Raw genomic sequence first — 21,700 nt, forward strand, 5'->3', positions numbered from 1 at the left:
AATCCACTTTATTGCACTGGAACACCCTCAGTGTCAGACAACGATCTCTGTCACACACACACGCACTCAATTATATTAAAATACACGCACACAGATACACAGTCACACTTCAAGTATTTTAGCTGCAAGTGAGCCGAACCAGAACCAGGTCCTGACTCGTAAACGTCTCCCACTTGGTCACATGACTGTAGATGGTTGCTGAGGTCATCAAGCCGAGACGTTGACATCTCTGGAGGCAGAAAGAGGAGGCGGAAGCAGGAAGGCTTGACTGTTCTGGTTGGAGGTCTCTGTGCCGGCCGGGAACAGGATGTGCTGCAGCGCCCTCCTCAGGTTGGGGTGCAGGCGACGCTGCGTCTGGGTGAAAATCTCCACAGCATCGGTCTTCATGGCGCTAGCAACCAAGTCTTCGTACAGTGGAACCGTGTACATCCGGGAGGTCTGTCGACAGGGACACAAACAGTGGGGGTCAGTGGGGGTCAAAGGGCGGACAGTGTGGCTCTCTCACATGTTTCTGCAGAAAGACTCGGACACGTGGCAACTCCCCCTGGAAGCTGCTCCGGACCACCAGCTGCAGCCAGCGGATCAGAACTTCTGCACAGAGACCGCCAAACAGAGACGAGTAGCAGCTGGACAGAGACGACATGACCTCTAGGGGAGAACAATGGGATCAGAGGTGGGGTAGACAAGGTCGCACACAAGGTAACACACAGGGTCAGACGGTGAACGGGTTTAGGATCACTGGGGGGGGGGGTTCTGATTGAACCTGGGCGTCCCAGAAACCGCATCAGACGATGTCTTAGGAGCCAGAGGTGCATCTGGAGAGGAGAGCGGCAGGTGGACCTTGGATGGTCTGGACGTTGTAAAAAGTCCTGAGCCTGACCCTCCTCAGGTACAGGTCTAACTTAAGTCGCATGTACCTGAGCTGTAGGGGGCGCTGTCCAGCATGCGGTCCAGGAACAGAACAATCTGGAACGTGTTCCAGGTAGAAAGGTCAAAGGTCCTGACCGCCTGCAGGTCAACGCTGGTACTGCACCTCCAGAGGTCACACAGGTCTTTGACAGGCCCGGTAAAAGTGGACCCTGCAGACAGGTCTGGCTCGTACAGAGGAGGACCGCAGCCGCTCAGCCAACTGTCAAAATTCAGACCTGACAATACACAGAAAAGAGACGTCATTCCATCACACACACACACACAATCGTACACACCCTCACACACACACACACACCTTGACTCTGCAGGTCAGGGAAGTAGGACAGGAAATAGTCGATGAGGTCTTGAGCATCAACACACTGAAACTTGAACTGTGAGATGTAATCCTGGAGACACAAAACCGTCAGTCTTCACAATGGTGTGTGTACATGATTGTGTGTGTGTGTGTGTGTTTGTGACGCTGACCCTCAAGAAGTGGTCAAAGTGATGGACGTCGCCACAAAGCTGCGATAAGTACGAGACGAAACAAAAGCCTTTTTCGTAGGTGAAGAGGTTCATCAGCGTGCTGGGGTTCACACCTGCGGAGGCGGAAGTTATAGCGACACACACACCTCTTTGTTTTTCTCCGCGTGTCACCTGACTCAAACTTGGCGTGCAGGCGACTGGCAGGGTTGTTGTCTCCGAGCAGGGTCAGCTGGCGGTGCAGAGCGTCCAGACGTACGACGGTCTCCAGACACGTAAAGGCTTCACCTGCAGGGGGAGACATTCACTCATGTAGCTACAAAACTTGCAGCAGTCCTGGTTCTGATTCCGGTACCATAGGCGTGGGTGGTAATGCGGCGCTGTGCGTAGGTGGCGACGCCCTCGCTCAGCCACATCTCCTCCCACGTGGCGTTGGTGACGGCGTTTCCGAACCAGCTGTGCGCGATTTCGTGGACGACGTCGATGAGCAGGAAGTCGCTGCTCTCCAGGATGGAGCCGATGATGAAGGTGAGGCAGGGGTTCTCCATGGCCACGATGGGGAAGGAGGGCGGCAAGAAGACGAGATCACACCTGTGGGCGGCCACAGCGTTACATGACCACATCAGAACCTCAGAGAGATCGACACTCACCGGCCCCAAAGGTACGGTCCGAACAGGTCCTCGGCCACGCCCAACCAGCGATCCAGGCTGCCGCTCAGCTGAGACGCCGCACAGGACAGGAGACAAGGCTCGGCCCAGACTCTGCTCCTGTGGAACTATTGTTATCAATCCAAGAGTTCCAATAGCAAGGTGAGCAGGTGTGCCGTAGAACCGACCGTGGTCCGATGTCCACGTGCTGCAAGTCACCGGCAACCAGAGCCACGAGGTAGGATGGCACTGGGAACTCCATAGAGAACTGGAAGACCCGGTCCAGCTTGGAATAAGAGCTCTTGGAGGCACTCATGAGCACAGTCACTCCCTCCGGAACCTGCAGGAGGAGATGACCATCAGGACACGGAGAGGTTTGGGAGACAGGGTTGAACGGTGGTGGGACTAACCCGGACAGAAGCGGTGTACGTGCTCTTGACCGACGGCGTGTCAAAGCACGGGAAGAAAGAGCGGTTGCAGACCGTGTGACCCTGAGTGAAGACGAGCGGACGAGACTGACCGCATGTCTGCTCCGGGTCGAGCCACCAGATCTACCCAACACACACAAACACGACTCAGCAGGCGGCACTCAGGCCTAATACACACCTTCTTACCGCAGGCCCATCCGTGGTTGTGAATCTGATGGTGATCTGGATCAGCCTGTCGGGCCGGACTGTTGCGGCCAGGAGGCTGACGCTTAGGATGGAGCCATAATCTGTGAACGGGTCGACCCGGTAGGTGAGGGAGATGGGTTCCGTCTGGCCCGCCTCTGGAACCTTACAGTCGATGGAGTGGATGAGAAGGGACGGGTGGGAGTCCAGGATCAGGGTTTGTGTTGCGGTCTCCAACGGCACCAGGTCCAGGACCAGCCAACCACTCATCTCCTTCATGGCAAAGTTCAGTCGTAGATCTAAGTGGAAGTGGCGCTGAACAAAACAGTGGAAATTGGAGGCTGAGGCCATGTCCACGAGGTGGCGCTTGTGAGACCGAGACCGGATAACCGGTCCGACAGTGGGCCGACATGACTCTTCTACACAGCGCCCCCCTGAGGCGGGTCTGGACTTACGGCAGCAACAAAGTGAGTTCTTGTGCAATTCGGCCATCTCCTGTCCATGAACATGTACATCGATCCCAGGTACACGTTCACCTCGACTCAAATCGAACTTAAGTGGTGAATAATCGCTGAAATGCGAAGATATTACTCAAGAAACGCGTAAAGGTTTACAGCGAAAAACCAGGCGGAACTGGAACCGAGATCGGACGCTTTAAAGAACTGCAAAATGTTTAGATCGCGGTTTGTTTTATCTGGTTTGAACACCGCCTTCGCAGTCCAAAACAGAGTTTGACCAAGTTAAAGACCGACGCGACCTCGAGACAGAAAGCCGGTCTGGTCGCAGCAACTGTTAGCACGGTTAGCTTCCAAACTTTGACAGCCAGTTAGCCACGGATGCTAATCAGCATCTTTCCAGGAGGAACCTTCACTTTCCATGATTTTGTTAAGACTCCAGAGACCAGCTTTATCCGGGGGGAAAAAAAATGGCGAAAACCAGACCGACGTGCTCCCGTTTATTCAGCCCGTCCAGCCGTACTTGACAGTCTGCAGACGAGGGAGGATCCGGAGAACACAGGAAGTGAGGAGCGGAAATTTAAGTCGGCGCAGGTTTGAGTGCAACACCTTCGTTGACTTCAAGACGCGTCGATCAGGTCAGAACCGGCAGCATGGGTGGAGCCAGATGAGCAGTCACATGACAGAACTACTGGAATAACCAGACCATCCCTTTACTGGGCCCAGAACAAACATGTCTGCTTGGTTCTGACATACAGCAGGGAGGAGCTTTAACAGACATGGCTCAACTCATGCCGCTTATTTTTAGCAGATCAATAAAACACAGTGCAACAATGAAGTAATCACTTCTTTATTGTTTATTTACAAACAACAGCAGCTGCGCTTACACTCGCGATGGATACAGCATCTGAGGAAACAGGCATCAGTCACGTGACTCAAATGTGCATATGCATGCGTTTGTGTGCCTCACCACTCGGATCCTGTGTCCAATAGCTTTGGCCGGCAGGTTGGAGCTGAACTTGGCTCTGACCATCCCACTGTTGCCGTGAGCTCGGGTCACTTTGCCCCAGATGACACGGGTCTTGTTGGGCTTGCCACCAGGGGTCACCGTGTTCCTGCAGACAGTGAAATGGGTCAGTTCTGACCACTGAACCTGTTGGATTCAACCCTTGTCTGGCTCCTGCCTTCTGAAGTCACAACTTAAACCAAAAAATTCCAAACCAACTTCAATTACAAATTTAACTTTGTTAATCAGTACCAGCACTGCCAGGTAATTCTTTCTCAGAGCCTGGTGGCAGAGAAGACCCCATAGGGTGCTTTACAACAGACAGAGCAGTTACTTGATAACGCAAAAGAAAGGAAAGGCCAGAGTGGTTCTTGTGCTACTGTTATTCAAGTCATATTTCTCCATGAACTGCAGACACTTGGTTGTCGTTGTAAAAATGTCATGTGGAGTAAAGAGTTTCGAAATGTTAATCTGTAGCTTCATTCATTCTCTACCGCTTTCTCTACCAGGGTCGCGGGGAGACTATCCCAGTTTCATTGGGCGAGAGGCAGGGGACACCCTGGACAGGATGCGAGTCATCACAAGGCACACAAAGACAGACAGCCATTCACACACACACACACTCATACCCATGGACAATTTCCCCAAGTTCCCAATCAACCTTTACATTTGGACTGTGGGAGGAAAACGGAGTGCCCGGAACAAATCCACGCAACACAGGGAGAACATACAAACTCCACACAGAAAAGTCACTAAACTAAAAACACTTGGGTCACTAGAGTGACTAGTATGACTCATCCATGTACTCGAGTTATACATGTATGAATCAACACTGAACACAACAATCAGAAAGCCGGTTAGAACCAGCACGTTGACGCAACATTTGCTTTCCGACTCACTTCTTTGCTTTGTAGACAAAAGCGCAGCGTTTTCCCAGATAGAAGTCGACCTCGTTGCGACTGTAGCAGCCCTCCACCTTCAGAAGGGCCGTGTGCTCACGCTGGTTCCTCAGACCACGTTTGTAGCCAGTGAAGATGGCCTTACTCCAGAGTCTGAAACAGTCATCCAAACAAAAAAACCCATTAAAGTTCTCTGAAACCAAATTTCTACAGCTTTAACCAAGTCATTTGCCAGCAGCAGCTACTGTATAAGTTTATAGTCATAAGATTCCATTTGCGATTTCACTTAAGAACACCAACAGGATTTGGCCACAGAAAATACTTTTGTATAGTCAAGAATGGAAATCCTGACTTTGTGCATCTTGTTACAATGTTTGTACATGAAGGCATCAGGACTTTTAATAATAAATAGACAAACTATAGGTTGGATGGGTGTCGACAACATGTCACTGTAGAAGAAAACAGACAACATTTTCAAAGGTGTAAACTGCGGACAGCATCCATCCATCGTAAATTGCAGTTCTTGTCCCTTGCGATTATTATATCGCAAGGGTTGCAAATTGAATTCCATTTTATGTTTGATTGTTGGGCCGTCATGCAGTCTAGTGACCTACAAGTGGTGCCGAGCAGAAGACGCTTAAACAATCCGCTTTAACGCATTGATCAATGATGTCGACAGAAGCTGAAGACCAGCAGTATTTGACAACTGTGACTAAAACATTAGTGTCTCCACGACATGGAACAACATGCATCAGCGTCACAAGCCAACTGCTCAAACCTCCGTATGACTGCGAACCACAGAGTAGTGAGTTGATACACACAACCAATATGATGGCAGCAGATATGAATGAAAGATCCAATGTTTTTAACTCTTTTCCATCCTGACATCAGGTAATATATTAGATTGAGACGTGCTGCTGGCAAGACCTTTTAGCACATTTTCACAGTTTAAGTATTTGCAGTGAACATTTACAAGGCTTCAAGTTATACATTATGTTTGTATACAAGGTTAATTATAGTAACTAAAAGAACCTTTTCTTATTTCAATGTATGATTAATTTGCCTTTATCTTAAAAATGGCTCAATAAACTTATCTTAACAATCAAAGAAATACATTTTACTGTAACGTTAATTATGGAATTGCATTAGGTAAATATGCATGAAAAGAGGACATTGAAAGAATGACATATTTAATCGGAAAATAATCCCATATATATATCATTTTCAATAATCGTTCAGCCCTACAAGGGGGCATCAAAAAGAGCCGAGTATAGACTTCTTATACCTGAAACCTCTTAAAGCATGGTGATAAAAATGTGCTTCAAAATAAAGTAGATAAAGAATCAACATATACTTGATCTGCCCTGATGTTACCCAACAGTGGGCCTAAAGGAAGCATCCACGAGACTTCCTAAACAAAAGTGGCCCTGCCACCTTAACTGGCTTCACTCCACAATGTCTAAGGGGCAACCTTATTTTAAATTGGAAAGCCCATTCAATTGACTTCAGACTGTTGTATTCCTGCCCTTACCAGAGATGTAAACCAGACCCTTTACATCAGCCCAGTGAGATCTTGCACTGCACTTTTAAAATGGAAACACTACATCTACACCTGAATCAGAGGCTTCAATAACACAAACTTGTATGTCAATTATAAATCAAACTATTTAACTTGCTCTTCAATAAGAGATATTCTGACAGGGTTCCCCAAAGGTAGTTTGGACACACTTACCTTCCAGGCATCTTAAAATGTTGATCAGGTGGTTTCACCTGTGAAACAGAAGCACTAGTGAGTGGACGGAACACACAACTTTCACAGTAAATTTAATAATAAACTATCATTTATTCATTAAATTTCAACTTTATCCGGTTAAGTCATGGCTCCGGCACTTACAGCACGTTAACTAGGAGCCTTCTTACTTTAGAATGTTGCCTTTTCCAACCAAGCGTTCTTTATTAATACAAGCAGTCGTTTCCCGACAAACGAGTATTTATCCGACCAAGCAGTCTTTTTATCCTACGAAGGCGTTTTTATCCGACCATCATCTAAACAAGCGTCGTTAGCTTCGCGCCGATATAATGCATCCGAGCTGAATCTTCGCCATCGTAGGCTAACAAATCCCCGGAGTAGACCGAATAGCAGACACAAAAATAAACTAAAGAAAGCGATGGAAATTGTGGCGGAATTGTGTAGTTAAAAATGACATTAGTAATTTTAAAAGACATACTGATGCAGACCTGCTATGCTGCTTCCAAGATGGAGGAAAAAGGACGTGCCCACAGCATGCTGGGAAATTATTTGACACTGGGCTGCCTTTGGCGCCTGATCACAAATCACCGGATCACAGAAAACAACGTGTGGAAAATTAATTTACAGATAACATGCAGATTAATTAAATCTAGTGAAATAATGGTTGTTGTCTTAAATGTATGTCAGCCAGAAACTTCTCTTTTTGGACTGAGCATTCGGACCAACTGCTGTTGTTTGTGACGGTTTGTGTGTGACTGACTTTGTGTTACTATATATACGTATGTAATAATGTAATAATACACAGAAAACTTTTTAGACATAGATTCATAGAGGAAGCTTGCTTAATTATTTTATGTGTTCACTCCACTATACTTTTGTTAGAATGTCACATACATTTATAATCATGTTAAATATGCATTGTTTGATGCTCATGTGGTCAAGTGTGTGGAAGCAAAGGCTTCACTAATCGACATAGATCTGAGCTCTAACTTGATTCTTTTACTAATGCAAGAGCCAGGAACACACACAAGGCACCCATAAATCACCAAAGACATATTAAGCTATTTATTTTAAGAAAAGTTTGTACAAATGCAGTCAAATCTTTTATACAATCCAAAAAATACAGTTCAAAACTTGTTTTTTCCAAAAGAGTGGAATGTCCTTTACACACCACGCTCATCGCTGCAGGTGGAGCATTTCTATTGCCAGCATTCCACCTGGTCCATCTGTTGCCGGGCCAGTCCTGACCATGATGCAGCTTGTGGTCATGTTCCCTCCTAACCACATATATATCTATTTATACAGGTTAATATTTACAAAGGATTTCTGTACACCTGACCCCCACACAAGTTACTGAAGGCATCACAGATGAAGACAAAATAAACACAAATATCAACAAGGTGCAAAACAAACGAAAACAAGTTTGATGACATTAGGAACCCAACACAAGCATTTAGAGCTGAAGGACACTTGCATTGTCGCAAACATCTGTAGTAATAGTTGCATTTGGTTTTGGTTTTTTATTTACCCAGGGCCACTGATGTTGATATGCTAATGTTTTAGCGACAATCTGGTTGAACTATGGAAAACATTTTTGCTAATAAATAAGTTAGCTAGTAATATGGCCCTAATAAAATCATCACCTGCCATTCTACGAATGTTGTTTTCACTTACAATAGTGTCAGCTCACTAAACAAATGAGACATTCCAGTATTAGCACCTCACTGGCTTACGCTCCACAACGGCTAACAATACAATTTCATTAGCTGTTGGTGGCGTGCTATGTAGTGTCAGGAGTTCAAGTTCTAGCAACCGGCAATTATAGCATAAACTTCAGCTTCTAGGTGGCGCTGTTTGTGATAAAAAGAGAAACCAATCTTTATAAAAGTTCAATAAATATGAAGTAAAAGTAACAGTGAATTGTGATTTGGCAGAGAGCGTAGTGCTGCAGTCAACGACCCGGAGCAACGCTGCCTCTGACACAGCCAAGACCCCGACGTTGAGTCATAAAAATACAATTAAAAGCAAAAAAATCTTTTTTTTTCTCTACAGGCTTAGAGTTGTCTACCACACAGCTACACTTGTGCCAATACAGCTTAGCCATAATTTGTTTGTTCGTCTGCTAATCAGCTCATCAATGATGGAGCATAGAAACGTCACAGTAGCCCGGAAACTTCTCCTTGGGCTTCCTGTCCCGTCTTCAGGTAGCAATGTGGTGGTCCTGAGGTCTCATGGCCACCTAAGGTCCAGACGTGGTGAGGGAGGAGTGCCTTGGTGGTGCTAGATCCAGCAGGGCACTGACCGTCGCCGCCACCTGCGGCAGGCCTTGCTCCTCCAGGATGTGTAGGGGGAGACACAGGTGAGTCTGTGACACAGCAGGTGAACATGGCAGGGAGGGGTAGCAACAAAAAGACGGATCAAACATGAGGACAAAAAACAAAAGGAATAAATAAAGTGTAACCATGACAGAGGAGGAGCAACTGAAAACTGATGGAAGGAGAAGAGAGCGGAGACAGAGGTCATCATTGTCACCATGGTAACCAGCATCAATCAACCAGTGGTCAGACGAGCGACGCCTGAGAGACTTGTCGAGTATGTGTGTGCACCAGACACCATCTGGACACAAGAGACAAGAAAACTGTGGGTTGGTACCTGTGGGACTCCGATCCGACGACACGCTTCCAAAAAGTTCTCCACGTTCCGTCGACACTTGGCCATTGTGAGTTTGGGCTAGAAGACAAAATGCCACATGATCAGTACAGGCTCCCCCAAAATCACCCACCTAAAGAGGTCCAGGCTCACCACAGCAGGGGAGGGGACGTGGATGCTGGGGACCGAGCGTGGTCGGACATGGTTGGCCAGGTGACAGAGCACCACGCCGTCAGTCAGTGCTGCACCCAGCTCACTGGGCAGAGACACTTTAAGTCGAGTCTCGATATTCTGGACAAAAGAAGAGAAGCCAGTGAGTCACATGGCGTGTCAGACAATCACTTTGATGTCAGCAACCTTTCTGAGCTGATCCACTAGCTCTGTATCCTCTTCTGCCAGCGGCGGAGCAGGAGGCGTCTGGTCCGCTTGCGGAGAAGCGACAGCGTCTCCTAAAGACAAAGACAGAACTGCACTCAGGAACGTTCAAGTCTTTAGACGACGTGACTCAGGGAACACATTGATCACCTTTTCTCTTGTCCTCTCTCTGGCTCAGTCGTAACAGAAAACTCTCTGGTCTGGCATTGGCCGTCCGACATGAGGCCGCGCCTCCTGACCCAGGATACGTTGGCGACTGATTGGCTGGAGAGGATGAACCAGGTGGGCCAGGGTGAGTGTGTGACATACGACCAGTTGTCGTTTCCTGTCTGTGCGTACCTGATGGAGATAATGCTGCCCTTTCCTCCCCCTGCTGGAGAAACACGTGACTTCATCATTCAAGCCAGGAGCCAACAAGGACGATAACGGAGTCTGGAGACAAACTTACCATGAAGAGGGCGGAGTCATCCGTGTGTGTTGACGGTCTTGAAGGGAGAATGTTCTGAAAACAAACAAGGAAGGAGAAATAAATCCATCTCTCATTGACACACATGCACATACATGGACGTACACACAGTGATGTGATCTTGGCAGGACTTTACCTTGGTATGGCCGATAGCGTCTCTCTGCAGCGGGCGGGTCTTATGTCGCTCCTCATCGTACCTAAGTGCAGCCATCTGAGCTTCCTTCCTCATCCTCTCCACGCCTCCTGGACTTACCAGAGCACCCCTCTGAGAATGACACGACGACTTTAGAGATGTTGGCGACTGGATCACAGCAATCACAGACAGTGACATACCTGGCTTTGACAGCTTGAGGTTGCTGTGCCGGCATCTGGCACAGCCCTGAGAAAAACAAAGTCCATTAATCAATCACCGGTATATTGATTTGTTAATTAAACATTTAAAATGTTGCAACTTTAAACATTCTGAAATGTATTTATTTTAAACATTTTAAAGCAATATTTCTTATATTGAAAGGTTGTTTTTTTTATTTGATAAAAAAGAAGAATAATCAAAACTCTGTAAAATAAAATAATAACTCTGTTTACTATTTTAACAATTGTAAAATACATTATCTATATTCAATTTTTTTATTCCTAGCATCATCATCTAATAATTAAATAAATGAACACTATTATTTTAATATAAAGATATCAACCTTTAAAAATATGTATATATTTTTAATTCAGTATTAAAAAGAAAAATCTTAAATAATATAAATAAAAATTCAATAAAATGATAAAGTTTCCCAATTTCAAAGTCAAACAGTACAGTCACACTTCCATACTGACTCAGCCAAGATTTGGGGTTGCTTACCTGTTGTGACTTCTTGTGTCTTCAGGTCTGGATGAGCTTATTTTTCCGGGCGAACCCTTGAAAGAGAAGAGCAGCTTAACATCTTGTCTAGTAGATGTTTGTAGTTGCGTGATCATGTAGGCCCGTGTTACCTCTTTGGTGATGCGTTTCTCGATGTATGCCATAAACTGGGAACTAAGGCTAATGCTGTCTCTTCCCCGACTCCGGGCCTCTTCCTCCTCTTCTTCACCCGCGCAGCTGTCGATGAAGTCAATCTGCTCAGCCTCTGAATCTGTTGACACAAATAAAGTTCACGGTCCAATTCCCTAAGATGTTGAACAGAGGATAACTCACGCGTCCCGTTGGCTAGCTGGGGGCCTCCTGCAGCACGAGGTTCATCTCTTCTGTGACGCTGCTCACGACTGATCTCTGCCACTCTGACGGGAAGGTCGCTCAGCTCCTCTGTTGGCTTCAAGTCGGACGCACACACAAACACGTGCATTATAAGCAATTTTTCTGCATGGTAAATCGATGCAGACATGAACCTTTAAACTTGTCGGACCTCGTTACCGGACCATCTCTTGTCACCACTGTCCACGCTGTTGAAGCCAGAGTCCAGTGCACCGTACGGCCGACCCTGGTACAAATCTTCTACCCTATTGAGCCAAACATACAAACCATTGGTCATTGACAGCAGTTCTCAAAACAACTAGTATTCTATTGTGAAACAAAAACAATGGAAGTTCTGACCCTGAGCAAAAGTTCAAAGGCCGCCTGTCATAGTCCTGTGGGTCTGGTGTCGTCTTGCTCGCCTCCAAGTTCAGATACTTGAATATGTGGACTTTACCCTTTATGCAGATCTAAACACAAACAAGTGTCATCACAAGATGGATTGACAAAAAAAGTTATTCTGAGAGGTCACTTCCGCCACACCTGTGCAGGGGGGGTCTGCAGCGGGTTGTTGTCCAGGACAATGATCTGAAGCTGAGTGAGTCGGCGGAAACACAACGGGATCATCGTCACTTTGTTGCACGAGAAGTCCAGTCGCACCAGCGGGAGCTCAGCCAGTTCTGAACACAGACAAACCATTTTTATAAAACGACCATTCAGAATGCAATACACGTGTGCATCTACCTGAGGGAAGTGTCATAAGATTATTTCTTCTAATGTTCAGGTCTCTTAGCGCCTCCAGCTGGCCAACCTGGGAAGGTAGAGTCTGTATCTCATTGCAGCTGACATCCTGCAGGGGGCAGAAAAAAGGATAAAATTTGAGCAGAGGTGGAAACTTTGAGGCACTTCGGAAAGACTTGAGGAAAGTCACGCACCAGCTCCGTCAGGTGTCTCAGGTGTCCCACTTCTTCAGGCAACGACACCAGTTTGTTGTTGCAAGCGATCAACACTTTAAGTGGAAGACTGAAAAGGACACTTGGCAGGATGGAGAGCTGGTTTCGACTGTGGAGACATGTGAGTGAGAATGTGGCCCAGAGGTTCAGGGTGTGTGGTTGCAGGCGTGTACCTGAGGTTCAGGTAGGTGAGGCTCTGCAGATTGATGAGACTCTCGGGTAACGACCTCAGACAGTTCTGGTACAGCGTCAAACTCTCCAGCGACACAAATAGACAAACCTCGAGAGGAAGTTCTGAGAGACGGTTCCGGGACAAGTCTGTGAAGGAAGATGTGCTGGATTTTTAACACAACACACACACTTTCACATCCCAACATACAAGTCAACTTGTCTTTTATTTATATAGCACTTTAAAACAACAGCAATCGAAACAAAGTACTATACAAGAACATAATGATAACAAACAAAATAATAACACTATAGTTATACAATAACAGAAAATAAAATAAACAAAAGTCACTAGGAACAGCTGCCGAGTCTCATGCTGTTTTAAAAGCCCTTCAATAAAAGACGAGTTTTAAAATTAGAAAAAAGTAAGCTTGTGAAGAGGACCTCTGATAGACGACTAAAGGAACCACAAGACATTACGAACTCTAGAGTCTCTGGAGGGTGACCAACCTTTAGTATAAGAATTTTACACCAACAACTTCTGAATCCTACAGATTATGTGTGACACCCTCACAGATGTTTAGTAACCATAGAGAAGAGTGGGAAGAAACATGGATGGACTGGTAAACTGAAAGACTGTTTAGCGCAACTCTTTCTTTACAATGGATCAGTCCTCAGTCATGAGATAACTGTATTGTCTGTCCAGGCACCTCATGCTCCATTTTCCCGTTACTCGTGAGCAAGACCCAAAGACACTTGAACATCTCCTGGGGAAGAATCTCTCCTCCAATCGGGACATTCTTCCTTCTGACCTCCGATTAATTGAGTCTAACAATGATGACTTATAGTGAAATAATGATGGTGATGAGTATCGTGGCCTCACATCAGAGTCAGAATCAAAAATGTTTTTATTGCCAGTGTTGTAACCACAACATAGGAATTGTTGTGGTGTCAGTACAGCAATAAAAATAAAAAAGGTGACACATAAAACCAAAAGATAGAAGGAAGCACCAAGGCAGCCATTCTGCAGTCCCTTGCAGACATGTCATGTGATTTTAATTGAGACTAGTATCCATGATGTTCTGGCCACTGACACAGGGGTTTATCTGTCATGGGGTAAGATAAATCTTGAAAGCCAAAGTGGGTTTTCATAAGACAATTTAAATAAAGTTTGTCTGAAAGTGTTCAAGTTCACTGGAGCAGAAGTAACTAGATAACTTGCAGTAGAATATCTAAAAAGTATATCTCAGAGCTGTATCCATTCAAATGCACAAATGACCACGGTACCGATACAGAACCCAGATGGACCGGGTACCAATAGGTTCGATACACAGAAAATGTAGGTCGTTTGTTTTGTACTCCCCGCGTGTCCGTCAATTGAGTGGGCGGTGCTTCGTGTATTATCTTAAGTAAGTAAGTATAACAATAACCAAACAAAAAATGACGTGAGGCACATGACGTCAGACAGCTAAGGTGGTGAGGTTAGTCTCAAACAAGTACTTTATAACACAGAGTTGCCAGTGAGCGTGTTTACTCTGCGTTAGCTGCATTAGCATGCTAGTAGGCTTCAGAGCATCAGAATAGTCTAAATCGTTCAAATCCGAGGTTGGATATTATCTTCTTCGATCTTTACTCAAACTATCTCTGCAAGTTTATTCGGACTGGTTGTGGTTTGAAACCACTTTGGAGATTGTTGTTGTTGTTGTTTTTGGGGACCTGTCAGCGGGACAAACTGTGCTACAAGTGAGTCAAAAGGCGTCAAAGTCTACCAAGTTACTTATAGAAGTATATCAAAGGTCCGATCGCAGAGACAATAATGGGGTAACACCTAAGAGTACTGGAGCCGGACTATATGAAAACGGGTGATGTTTTCATCATCGGCCCAGCCGCGTATTGAGAGTCTGGGTCCGATGGTGACAACAGTTTCCACGACTTCCAGAAACACGAGGAAAAAGTGTCTGGTAGTATTAAAAACAACAATGAAAAGCCATGCACGGAGACTTGAGGCGGTTTCTCACCGGCTCTGGTCGTGTCGGTCAGGTCGTGGTTGGAAGCGCTCCGGGGAAACTCCTTCAGCTTCCTGCCGCTCAGATTCAGGCACCCGGTGGCCGAAGCTTCGTCCAAAGCCCGATCCAGAGAGCGGTTCCAGGGTGCCGGGCCCGCCTGGCCCAGCCCATTGTTATTACCCACTAGTACGTTCCCTCCAATGCCACCTGCAACCGCGTAGTTAAGTCCGGTGTTGTCCGCGGAGCCCAGCAACACCGAGGCCGCCATTACACACTCGGCTAGTTAGCTCTGATGCTAACGGCTAACTCTCCCACCCAAACTTGTGGGCGGAGCATGCGCAGAAAGTACACGGGAAGACACCGGGAACTAAAACTTCGGATGAGTTTGTTTCAGGGACTTCGTTTATTTACACTCCATTAATACACACCTTAGAACTATTCAAATGGTATTTTGGGTGTAAATAAATATTGTCTGCGTTGGTTCTGTTTCTGAAGTGGAAAAAAAAAAAGGTTTCCGTCACAGACAAATATGCGATGCGTCAAAATAATTTGAGACTATTTTATTGGACATCAAGACTGCACCCCCTCATCTGCAGTTGTAGTCGGTCATGCTTATTGACTACATTTCCCAAACTGCAACTGGCGCTTCTGAGCGCATGCGCAGTTCCGCGATCGGTCTCGCTCAGGGCCGGGTATCATGGCGACCTACGTGGACATACTGAGGAGCGAGTTTCCAGAAATCGACTCAGAACTGTTCGACTACATCACAGGTGAGTCTCTGGGATCCTGTCAGCCGTACGAGGGATTAGTTTGATCAGACCCCGCCACTCTGTCGGAGAGGGCCCCTCGTCCCACGAGGGCGCTCGAGACTCATGGAACTCCAAGCTAACGAGGTCTCCCGGGCTCGGCTAACCGGTCTCTGGTCTCAGCTGGAACCTCGTGTTGAACGACTAGTGGACTGGGTTGGATCTGAAATTACCCACACGGGCTGTTACAGCGGTTGACACCCGGTGAGAAAGCTTGAGGTTTAATCTGGTCCACTTGTACAAAAGTCAGAGGTCCAATCTCCACCCTAGTTTTCTCTGTGTGGTTCTTCTCTCTTGGCTTGATTAAAAGTGATGTCCCTCCTGGTGACCTTTTAAATGGCAATACTGACTCAGCAGATTTTTTTTTGATTTTTTTTTTTACCATCTGTTTAAGCCTGAGTGTGTGTGTTTCAGGTGTGCTGGACAACAGCAGCTCGGACTTCGAGGACAGCGATGAGGTGTTTGAGGCGGTCGGCGGGGTCCTGCAGGAAGTATCGGCCGACAGGAAGAACGAGGACCACATCAGAGACATCTGTCTGCAGATGTTCAACACACTCCATCTGTGAGATGCAAACTCCCCCTTTGTATGAAAAGTCCCCGTGTTCTGATGTTCCTCCATATCTCCCCAAAAGGTCTGGTCGCCCCGGTACACAGCGGCAGGTTCTGCTGGACGCACCGGTGCAATTGTCTCAGATCTCCGCAGACTCGAGTAAGACTCGGAAACTCATCGGTTGGTCCGAGGAGTTGGAATTCACGTGTCTCTGCTTCTCCTTAGCCGTGGTGGTTCAGGACCCGCAGGGGATCTGGATGATGAAGCGGCCTCAGAACACGGTAGGTCTTGGATGCCACTATCCAGCCGTTGTCCTTCTCACCTTTGCGTGTCTCAGACGGTGGATGCCAAGAAGCTGGAGAAAGCTGAAGCCAAACTGAAGGCGAAACATGACCGACGCAACGAGAAGGATTCCCAGAAAAGCACTAGCCCACTGTAGGTCTCCCTCTCCAGCATCTCCTTAGCTGCCTGTCCTAAAGCTTCCTGTCTGTATGTCCCTCAGTGTCCTGGAGGAGGCGTCAGCGAGTCAGGCGAGCAATAAGAAGGACACCCGAGTGGATCAGTCTGGGAAGAATCGCAGTTACGACATCCGCATTGAGAACTTTGACGTGTCTTTTGGCGAGCGGTGAGATCCTTCTGGAGTCTTGTCTCCACGTCCTGGATCTGACCACTTGTCCCTGCGTGCAGATGTCTGCTGCAGGGCGCGGAGTTGTCTCTGGCGGCCGGTCGGCGCTACGGTCTCATCGGTCGTAACGGGCTGGGGAAGACGACGCTACTGAAGATGTTGGCGAGCCGGAGCCTGCGGGTGCCAGGTCACATCTCCATCCTTCACGTGGAGCAGGAGGTGGCTGGAGACGACACTCTGGCCCTTCAGAGCGTCCTGCAGAGCGACACGCTGAGGGAGGGGCTGCTGGTGGAGGAGCGATCCCTGAACGCTCGCATCGCCAACGGAACGTAAGAGACGAGCGCTTCCTGCACTTGAGATCCTGTTGTAACCATCGAGTGTTCTGCAGGGCTGATAGCCAAGCGAGTGTCCGGCTGTCTGAGATTTACGCCAAACTGGAGGAGATCGAGGCAGATAAAGCACCAGCACGGTAACTTTTACACAACACAATTTGACACTGAAAAACTCTAAGTATTGTATCCTTTTTCTAGAGCCTCCGTGATCCTGGCAGGGTTGGGCTTCTCTCCCAAGATGCAACTGCAGACCACAAGGTAAGATATCACAAACACACACACACACACACACAACTGAAGATGACGATTATCTTGTGTGTAGGGAGTTCTCAGGAGGATGGAGGATGAGGTTGGCGTTGGCTAGTGCTCTTTTTGCTCGGTGAGTTTCTTTAGTCATCAATATCTACACTTTCATCATCTTCATCACCCTCATCATCATCATCTTCACGTCTATCAACTTCATCACCCTCATCATCTACACTTTCATCATCTTCATCACTCATTATCAGCTACGTTTTCTTCATCATCTACATGTTTATCATCTTCATCACCCTCATCGTCATCTACACTTTCATCATCTTCATCACTCTCATTATCAGCTACGTTTTCTTCATCATCATCTACATGTTTATCATCTTCATCACCCTCATCATCATCTACACTTTCATCATCTTCATCACTCTCATTATCAGCTACGTTTTCTTCATCATCTTTATCACTCTCATTATCAGCTACATTTTCTTCATCATCTACATGTTTATCATCCTCATCATCATCTACACTTTCATCATCTTCATCACTCTCATTATCAGCTACGTTTTCTTCATCATCATCTACATGTTTATCATCTTCATCACCCTGATTATCATCTACCATTTAATCATCTTTATCACACTCATCGTTTACATTTTCATCATTTTCATCATCATCATCATCTACACTTTCAGAAACTTTATCACTCTTATTATCATCTACACTTTCAGAAACTTTATCACTCTTATTATCATCTACACTTTCAGAAACTTTATCACTCTCATTATCATCTTCATCATCTACACTTGTATCACCTTCACTTTCATGAGAAAACTGACTCGTTCTTGTTGTTATTTACAGGCCGGACCTGCTGCTGCTTGACGGTGAGTCCTATGACTGTCTGTTGAACAACTGTGTAGACTTATTCAGACCAGACATTAGTCCAGTCCATTTTGCATCTAATACTTTTACTGGAGCTGGATCATTAGGGGAGAAGCCCCTGAAACACTAAAAAAAGAGTAATAATGGCAACATCTCCTTTTTCAGAGGAATGAAGTCAAAATAGTCTGGAAAATTCTGAGTTGATGACTGAAAAGATCTTAAAGAGTTTCCCAATAGGTAAAAAATGGACTGAGGTAGCTAGCAGGTTAGCTTCAGAACTGACTCGATATGCCGAACATGCGTTCTAAACTGACCCTGATGCTAAAATTTTGTGTCCACAGAGCCGACCAACATGTTGGACGTCAGAGCCATCTTGTGGCTGGAGAACTACCTGCAGGTCTGAGTGCTGGTCCGTCTATAAGCCATGTGGGCACAAGCTTACCTCAACTCTGTCCCCAGACATGGCAATCCACCATCTTGGTCGTATCTCACGACCGCAACTTCCTTAACGCCGTGGTCACGGACATCATCCACCTGCACTCGCAGCAGCTGGACAGTTACCGTGGCGACTACGAGAACTTCATCAAAACCAAAGAGGACCGATTGAAGAACATGCACAGAGAGTACGATGCACAGCTGCAGTATCGCCAACACATCCAGGTACGACGCCTTCACTGACAACCCTGTGGCCGCCAAGCAACATTTACTCTCGAGAGATCCTGGAACATTTCCGCGATTCTGTACGTGGGTAGATGCAGTTGACTTGACATGGACCCGGCATGACAACACGTGTACAAAATTATTTGTGCTGCAGGTTTTCATCGACAGATTTCGTTACAATGCCAACAGAGCTGCTCAAGTGCAGAGTAAACTCAAGCTGCTGGAGAGATTGTGAGTACACACACGTTTATAGATGCATACTTGCATGTATACACACACGTTTATAGATGCATACTTTTGAGTACACACACGTTTATAGATGCATACTTGTGAGTACACACACGTTTATAGATGCATACTTGCATGTATACACACACGTTTATAGATGCATACTTGTGAGTACACACACGTTCATAGATGCGTACTTGCATTTATACACACACGTTTATAGATGCGTACTTGCATGTATACACACATGTTTATAGATGCATACTTGCATATATACACACATGTATGAACACACACGCGTACATGCATTAATACACACCTGTTTATAGATGCATACTTGCATGTATACACACGTTTATAGATGCATACTTGCATATATACACACATGTATGAACACACACACATACATGCATTTATACACAAATGTTTATAGATGCATACTTGCATGTAAACGCACACGTATGAACACACGCAAACATGCATTTATACATGCATGTTTATGGACGCATGTGTGTGTATATATATATATATATATATATATATATATATAAACACACACACACACAGATTTGAACATTCATTTATACATGCTTGCATGACACACACACTCACCATTTTTGTCTCTGCAGACCTGAGCTAAAGCCCATTGAGAAGGAACTTGAGGTCACGTTGAGGTACTCTTCCCTCCTCTTTTCTCCACTTGATGATTCTGGTACCAGTTCATGTTCTGATCCATCTTCCGTTGCCGGCAGGTTCCCAGATAACTTTGAGAAGCTGTCTCCGCCCATCCTCCAGCTGGACGAGGTGGAGTTTTACTACAACCGTGACACGCCGCTCTTCTCCGGGCTCAACCTGTCGGCCGACCTGGAGTCACGGATCTGCATCGTACGTGGTTCTGTGGACCTTGTGTTTGGTCAGTTAAAAACAAGCCTTTTTTCGGTCAGGTCGGGGAAAACGGAGCTGGAAAATCCACAATGCTCAAACTGCTGATGGGCGAGCTGACGCCCGTCAATGGAATCCGACAGGCACACAGGTGAGGCAGCCAGTCGGCACCAAGGATGCTCACTGACGGATATCGTCTTTAGGAACCTGAAGATCGGCTACTTCAGCCAGCATCACGTCGACCAGCTAGACCTCAACGTCTGCTCTGTGGAGCTTCTGCTCAACAAGTTCCCTGGTAGTTAAGATACAATCGTGGGTCACGTCATTTGAAACTAACCTGCTGTCTCTATAAGGGCGGACGGAGGAGGAGTATCGCCACCAGCTGGGGGGTTATGGTATCACAGGAGAGCTCGCTACCAGGCCCGTGGCCAGTTTGTCTGGAGGTCAGAAAAGCCGAGTGGCCTTCGCCCAGATGACCATGTCGAGGTGATGATGATAGTGATGATGTTTAGACGATGGTTAACATGATGAGAACAGAGATGATGATTAAAAATAGGTGATATAAGGAAATTGATCATGATGACAATAAGTTGTATAAGAATCTGTTCACAACAGGTGCAACAATTGATATATTGCGATATATTGTGATACTGTATGAACAAGGATATTTGTGTAGTATTGTCGAGTACTTGATTCTGGTGCCGCAGTATTTACTTTTTTGTAACTACTTTAATTTGTTTTAAAACCAAAATTTGGATCTTGATGGGTTTTAGTGTTCATTTAGCTGCAAAGGAAATATTGACTGCTGCCATCTTGCGGCCAGAATATGAATTTCGACACAAATGTACAAACGGCATAAATCTTTGCATGTTAACTGTACATTTTCAAATGGAAACATTTTATTCAAACTTTATTTCATTTTAATGCGTAATCCACTATGACAAAAATAGGATTTGGAAGCAAAACTATTTTAAAAACGATCGTTGTTAAATATCAACATAGTATCGTAATATAACCTTTTGTGGTGTTTAAGTGTATCGATATTTTCTTGTACCACTTATGACGATGTTAGACTTCTAGCCGTGAGAAGGATGATGAATAAGTTGACAAAGAGAAGTATGACGAACTTCATAAATTTGCTTTGGTTCTTCAGTCCAAACTTCTACATCCTTGACGAGCCGACCAATCACCTGGACATGGAGACCATCGAGGCTCTGGCCAAAGCTCTGAACAAGTTTAAAGTGAGTTTGATTGACATCCGTGTTGACATCAGTGTTGACACAGAGAGGCGGGAACTGAGCCATGATGTGTTGCAGGGCGGAGTCATGCTGGTGTCTCACGACGAGCGTCTGATCAGAATCGTGTGTAAGGAGCTGTGGGTGTGTGAGTTTGGGAAAGTGAGGCGCATCGACGGCGGCTTCGACGAATACCGGGACATCCTGCAGGAGCAGTTTAGGAAGGAGGGTTACCTGTGAGGCTTGGATCACATCAGTCTGAGGGACTTACCCACGCCTGCACGCTGGTCGGTCCACCGGTGGACGGGAAGTTGGACTCTTGAGGGGGCGCAGCCTCTGCAGCCATTCCCTGGGTTTATTTAAATGTTGTTGACAATGCTAATTTGAACTTTGACTAATAAACGTGCGATCACCTCCGACTCGTATCGTGTGACTTTTGACACATGACATCTGACTTGTAGCATGTTCCTTGTGACTCTTGCCAGCCAGCAGCCAAAGGATGAAATTGAACATGAAACTTGCATTAAATAATACAAATATGTAGTTTCACATGGTTGTCTGGCACTGTTGGAGGATGTGGGGCACAGGAATCGCTTCCACACATGAAAAGAAACTGGTCCAACTTCCTTTTTTTAAATGTCCTTCTGTC

General features: G+C 46.1%; 4 protein-coding genes across 10 annotated transcripts; 1 reads left to right on the forward strand and 3 right to left on the reverse strand.

Annotated features, from left to right (window-relative positions):
* Positions 1–5: 5 nt before the first annotated feature.
* On the reverse strand, positions 6–3,766 carry rnpepl1 (arginyl aminopeptidase like 1). The gene is made up of 11 exons (XM_087795986.1): positions 2,654–3,766; positions 2,450–2,590; positions 2,228–2,379; positions 2,043–2,159; positions 1,748–1,983; positions 1,567–1,680; positions 1,396–1,508; positions 1,226–1,316; positions 918–1,145; positions 506–648; positions 6–438 (listed from the first exon to the last, which is right to left on the reverse strand). Exons 1-11 carry the CDS (start codon positions 3,140–3,142, stop codon positions 208–210), a joined length of 2,055 nt encoding a protein of 684 aa, XP_087652112.1. The 5' UTR covers positions 3,143–3,766; the 3' UTR covers positions 6–207.
* Positions 3,767–3,939: 173 nt separating this feature from the next.
* On the reverse strand, positions 3,940–7,289 carry rpl35a (ribosomal protein L35a). Of its 2 annotated transcripts, none has more exons than XM_087795996.1 (5): positions 7,249–7,289; positions 6,743–6,780; positions 5,011–5,163; positions 4,076–4,220; positions 3,940–4,012 (listed from the first exon to the last, which is right to left on the reverse strand). In XM_087795996.1, the coding sequence occupies exons 2-5, from the start codon at positions 6,751–6,753 to the stop codon at positions 3,989–3,991; spliced, it is 333 nt and encodes a 110-aa protein (XP_087652122.1). In that variant the 5' UTR covers positions 6,754–6,780; positions 7,249–7,289; the 3' UTR covers positions 3,940–3,988. The 2 variants fall into 2 exon arrangements, with proteins under 2 accessions (XP_087652122.1, XP_087652123.1); XM_087795997.1 differs by having other exon boundaries at positions 7,239–7,257.
* A 509-nt stretch (positions 7,290–7,798) lies between these two features.
* lrch3 (leucine-rich repeats and calponin homology (CH) domain containing 3) lies at positions 7,799–14,937 on the reverse strand. 6 transcript variants are annotated; one of them, XM_087795983.1, is made up of 19 exons: positions 14,612–14,937; positions 12,599–12,743; positions 12,408–12,534; positions 12,217–12,322; positions 12,016–12,152; positions 11,833–11,942; positions 11,645–11,738; positions 11,437–11,551; positions 11,235–11,374; positions 11,104–11,159; positions 10,584–10,629; positions 10,387–10,515; positions 10,233–10,286; positions 10,124–10,154; positions 9,935–10,048; positions 9,767–9,858; positions 9,563–9,700; positions 9,413–9,490; positions 7,799–9,247 (listed from the first exon to the last, which is right to left on the reverse strand). In XM_087795983.1, the coding sequence occupies exons 1-19, from the start codon at positions 14,865–14,867 to the stop codon at positions 9,041–9,043; spliced, it is 2,175 nt and encodes a 724-aa protein (XP_087652109.1). In that variant the 5' UTR covers positions 14,868–14,937; the 3' UTR covers positions 7,799–9,040. The 6 variants fall into 6 exon arrangements, with proteins under 6 accessions (XP_087652109.1, XP_087652108.1, XP_087652111.1 ...); XM_087795982.1 differs by having other exon boundaries at positions 10,124–10,157; XM_087795985.1 differs by having other exon boundaries at positions 7,799–9,125; positions 10,124–10,157; positions 14,612–14,936.
* Positions 14,938–15,257: 320 nt separating this feature from the next.
* abcf3 (ATP binding cassette subfamily F member 3) lies at positions 15,258–21,463 on the forward strand. Its single transcript, XM_087795883.1, has 21 exons — positions 15,258–15,369; positions 15,820–15,967; positions 16,038–16,114; positions 16,181–16,236; positions 16,293–16,390; positions 16,458–16,580; positions 16,643–16,909; positions 16,969–17,049; positions 17,111–17,170; positions 17,235–17,291; positions 18,026–18,048; positions 18,388–18,443; positions 18,506–18,706; positions 18,861–18,937; positions 19,564–19,608; positions 19,687–19,819; positions 19,879–19,967; positions 20,020–20,111; positions 20,170–20,302; positions 20,970–21,057; positions 21,133–21,463. Exons 1-21 carry the CDS (start codon positions 15,297–15,299, stop codon positions 21,289–21,291), a joined length of 2,136 nt encoding a protein of 711 aa, XP_087652009.1. The 5' UTR covers positions 15,258–15,296; the 3' UTR covers positions 21,292–21,463.
* The last annotated feature ends 237 nt before the right edge of the window (positions 21,464–21,700 follow it).

Source organism: Callionymus lyra, chromosome 7, assembly GCF_982586985.1.
Source record: "Callionymus lyra chromosome 7, fCalLyr1.hap1.1, whole genome shotgun sequence".
In the NCBI taxonomy this organism is placed as follows: Eukaryota; Metazoa; Chordata; class Actinopteri; order Syngnathiformes; family Callionymidae; genus Callionymus; species Callionymus lyra.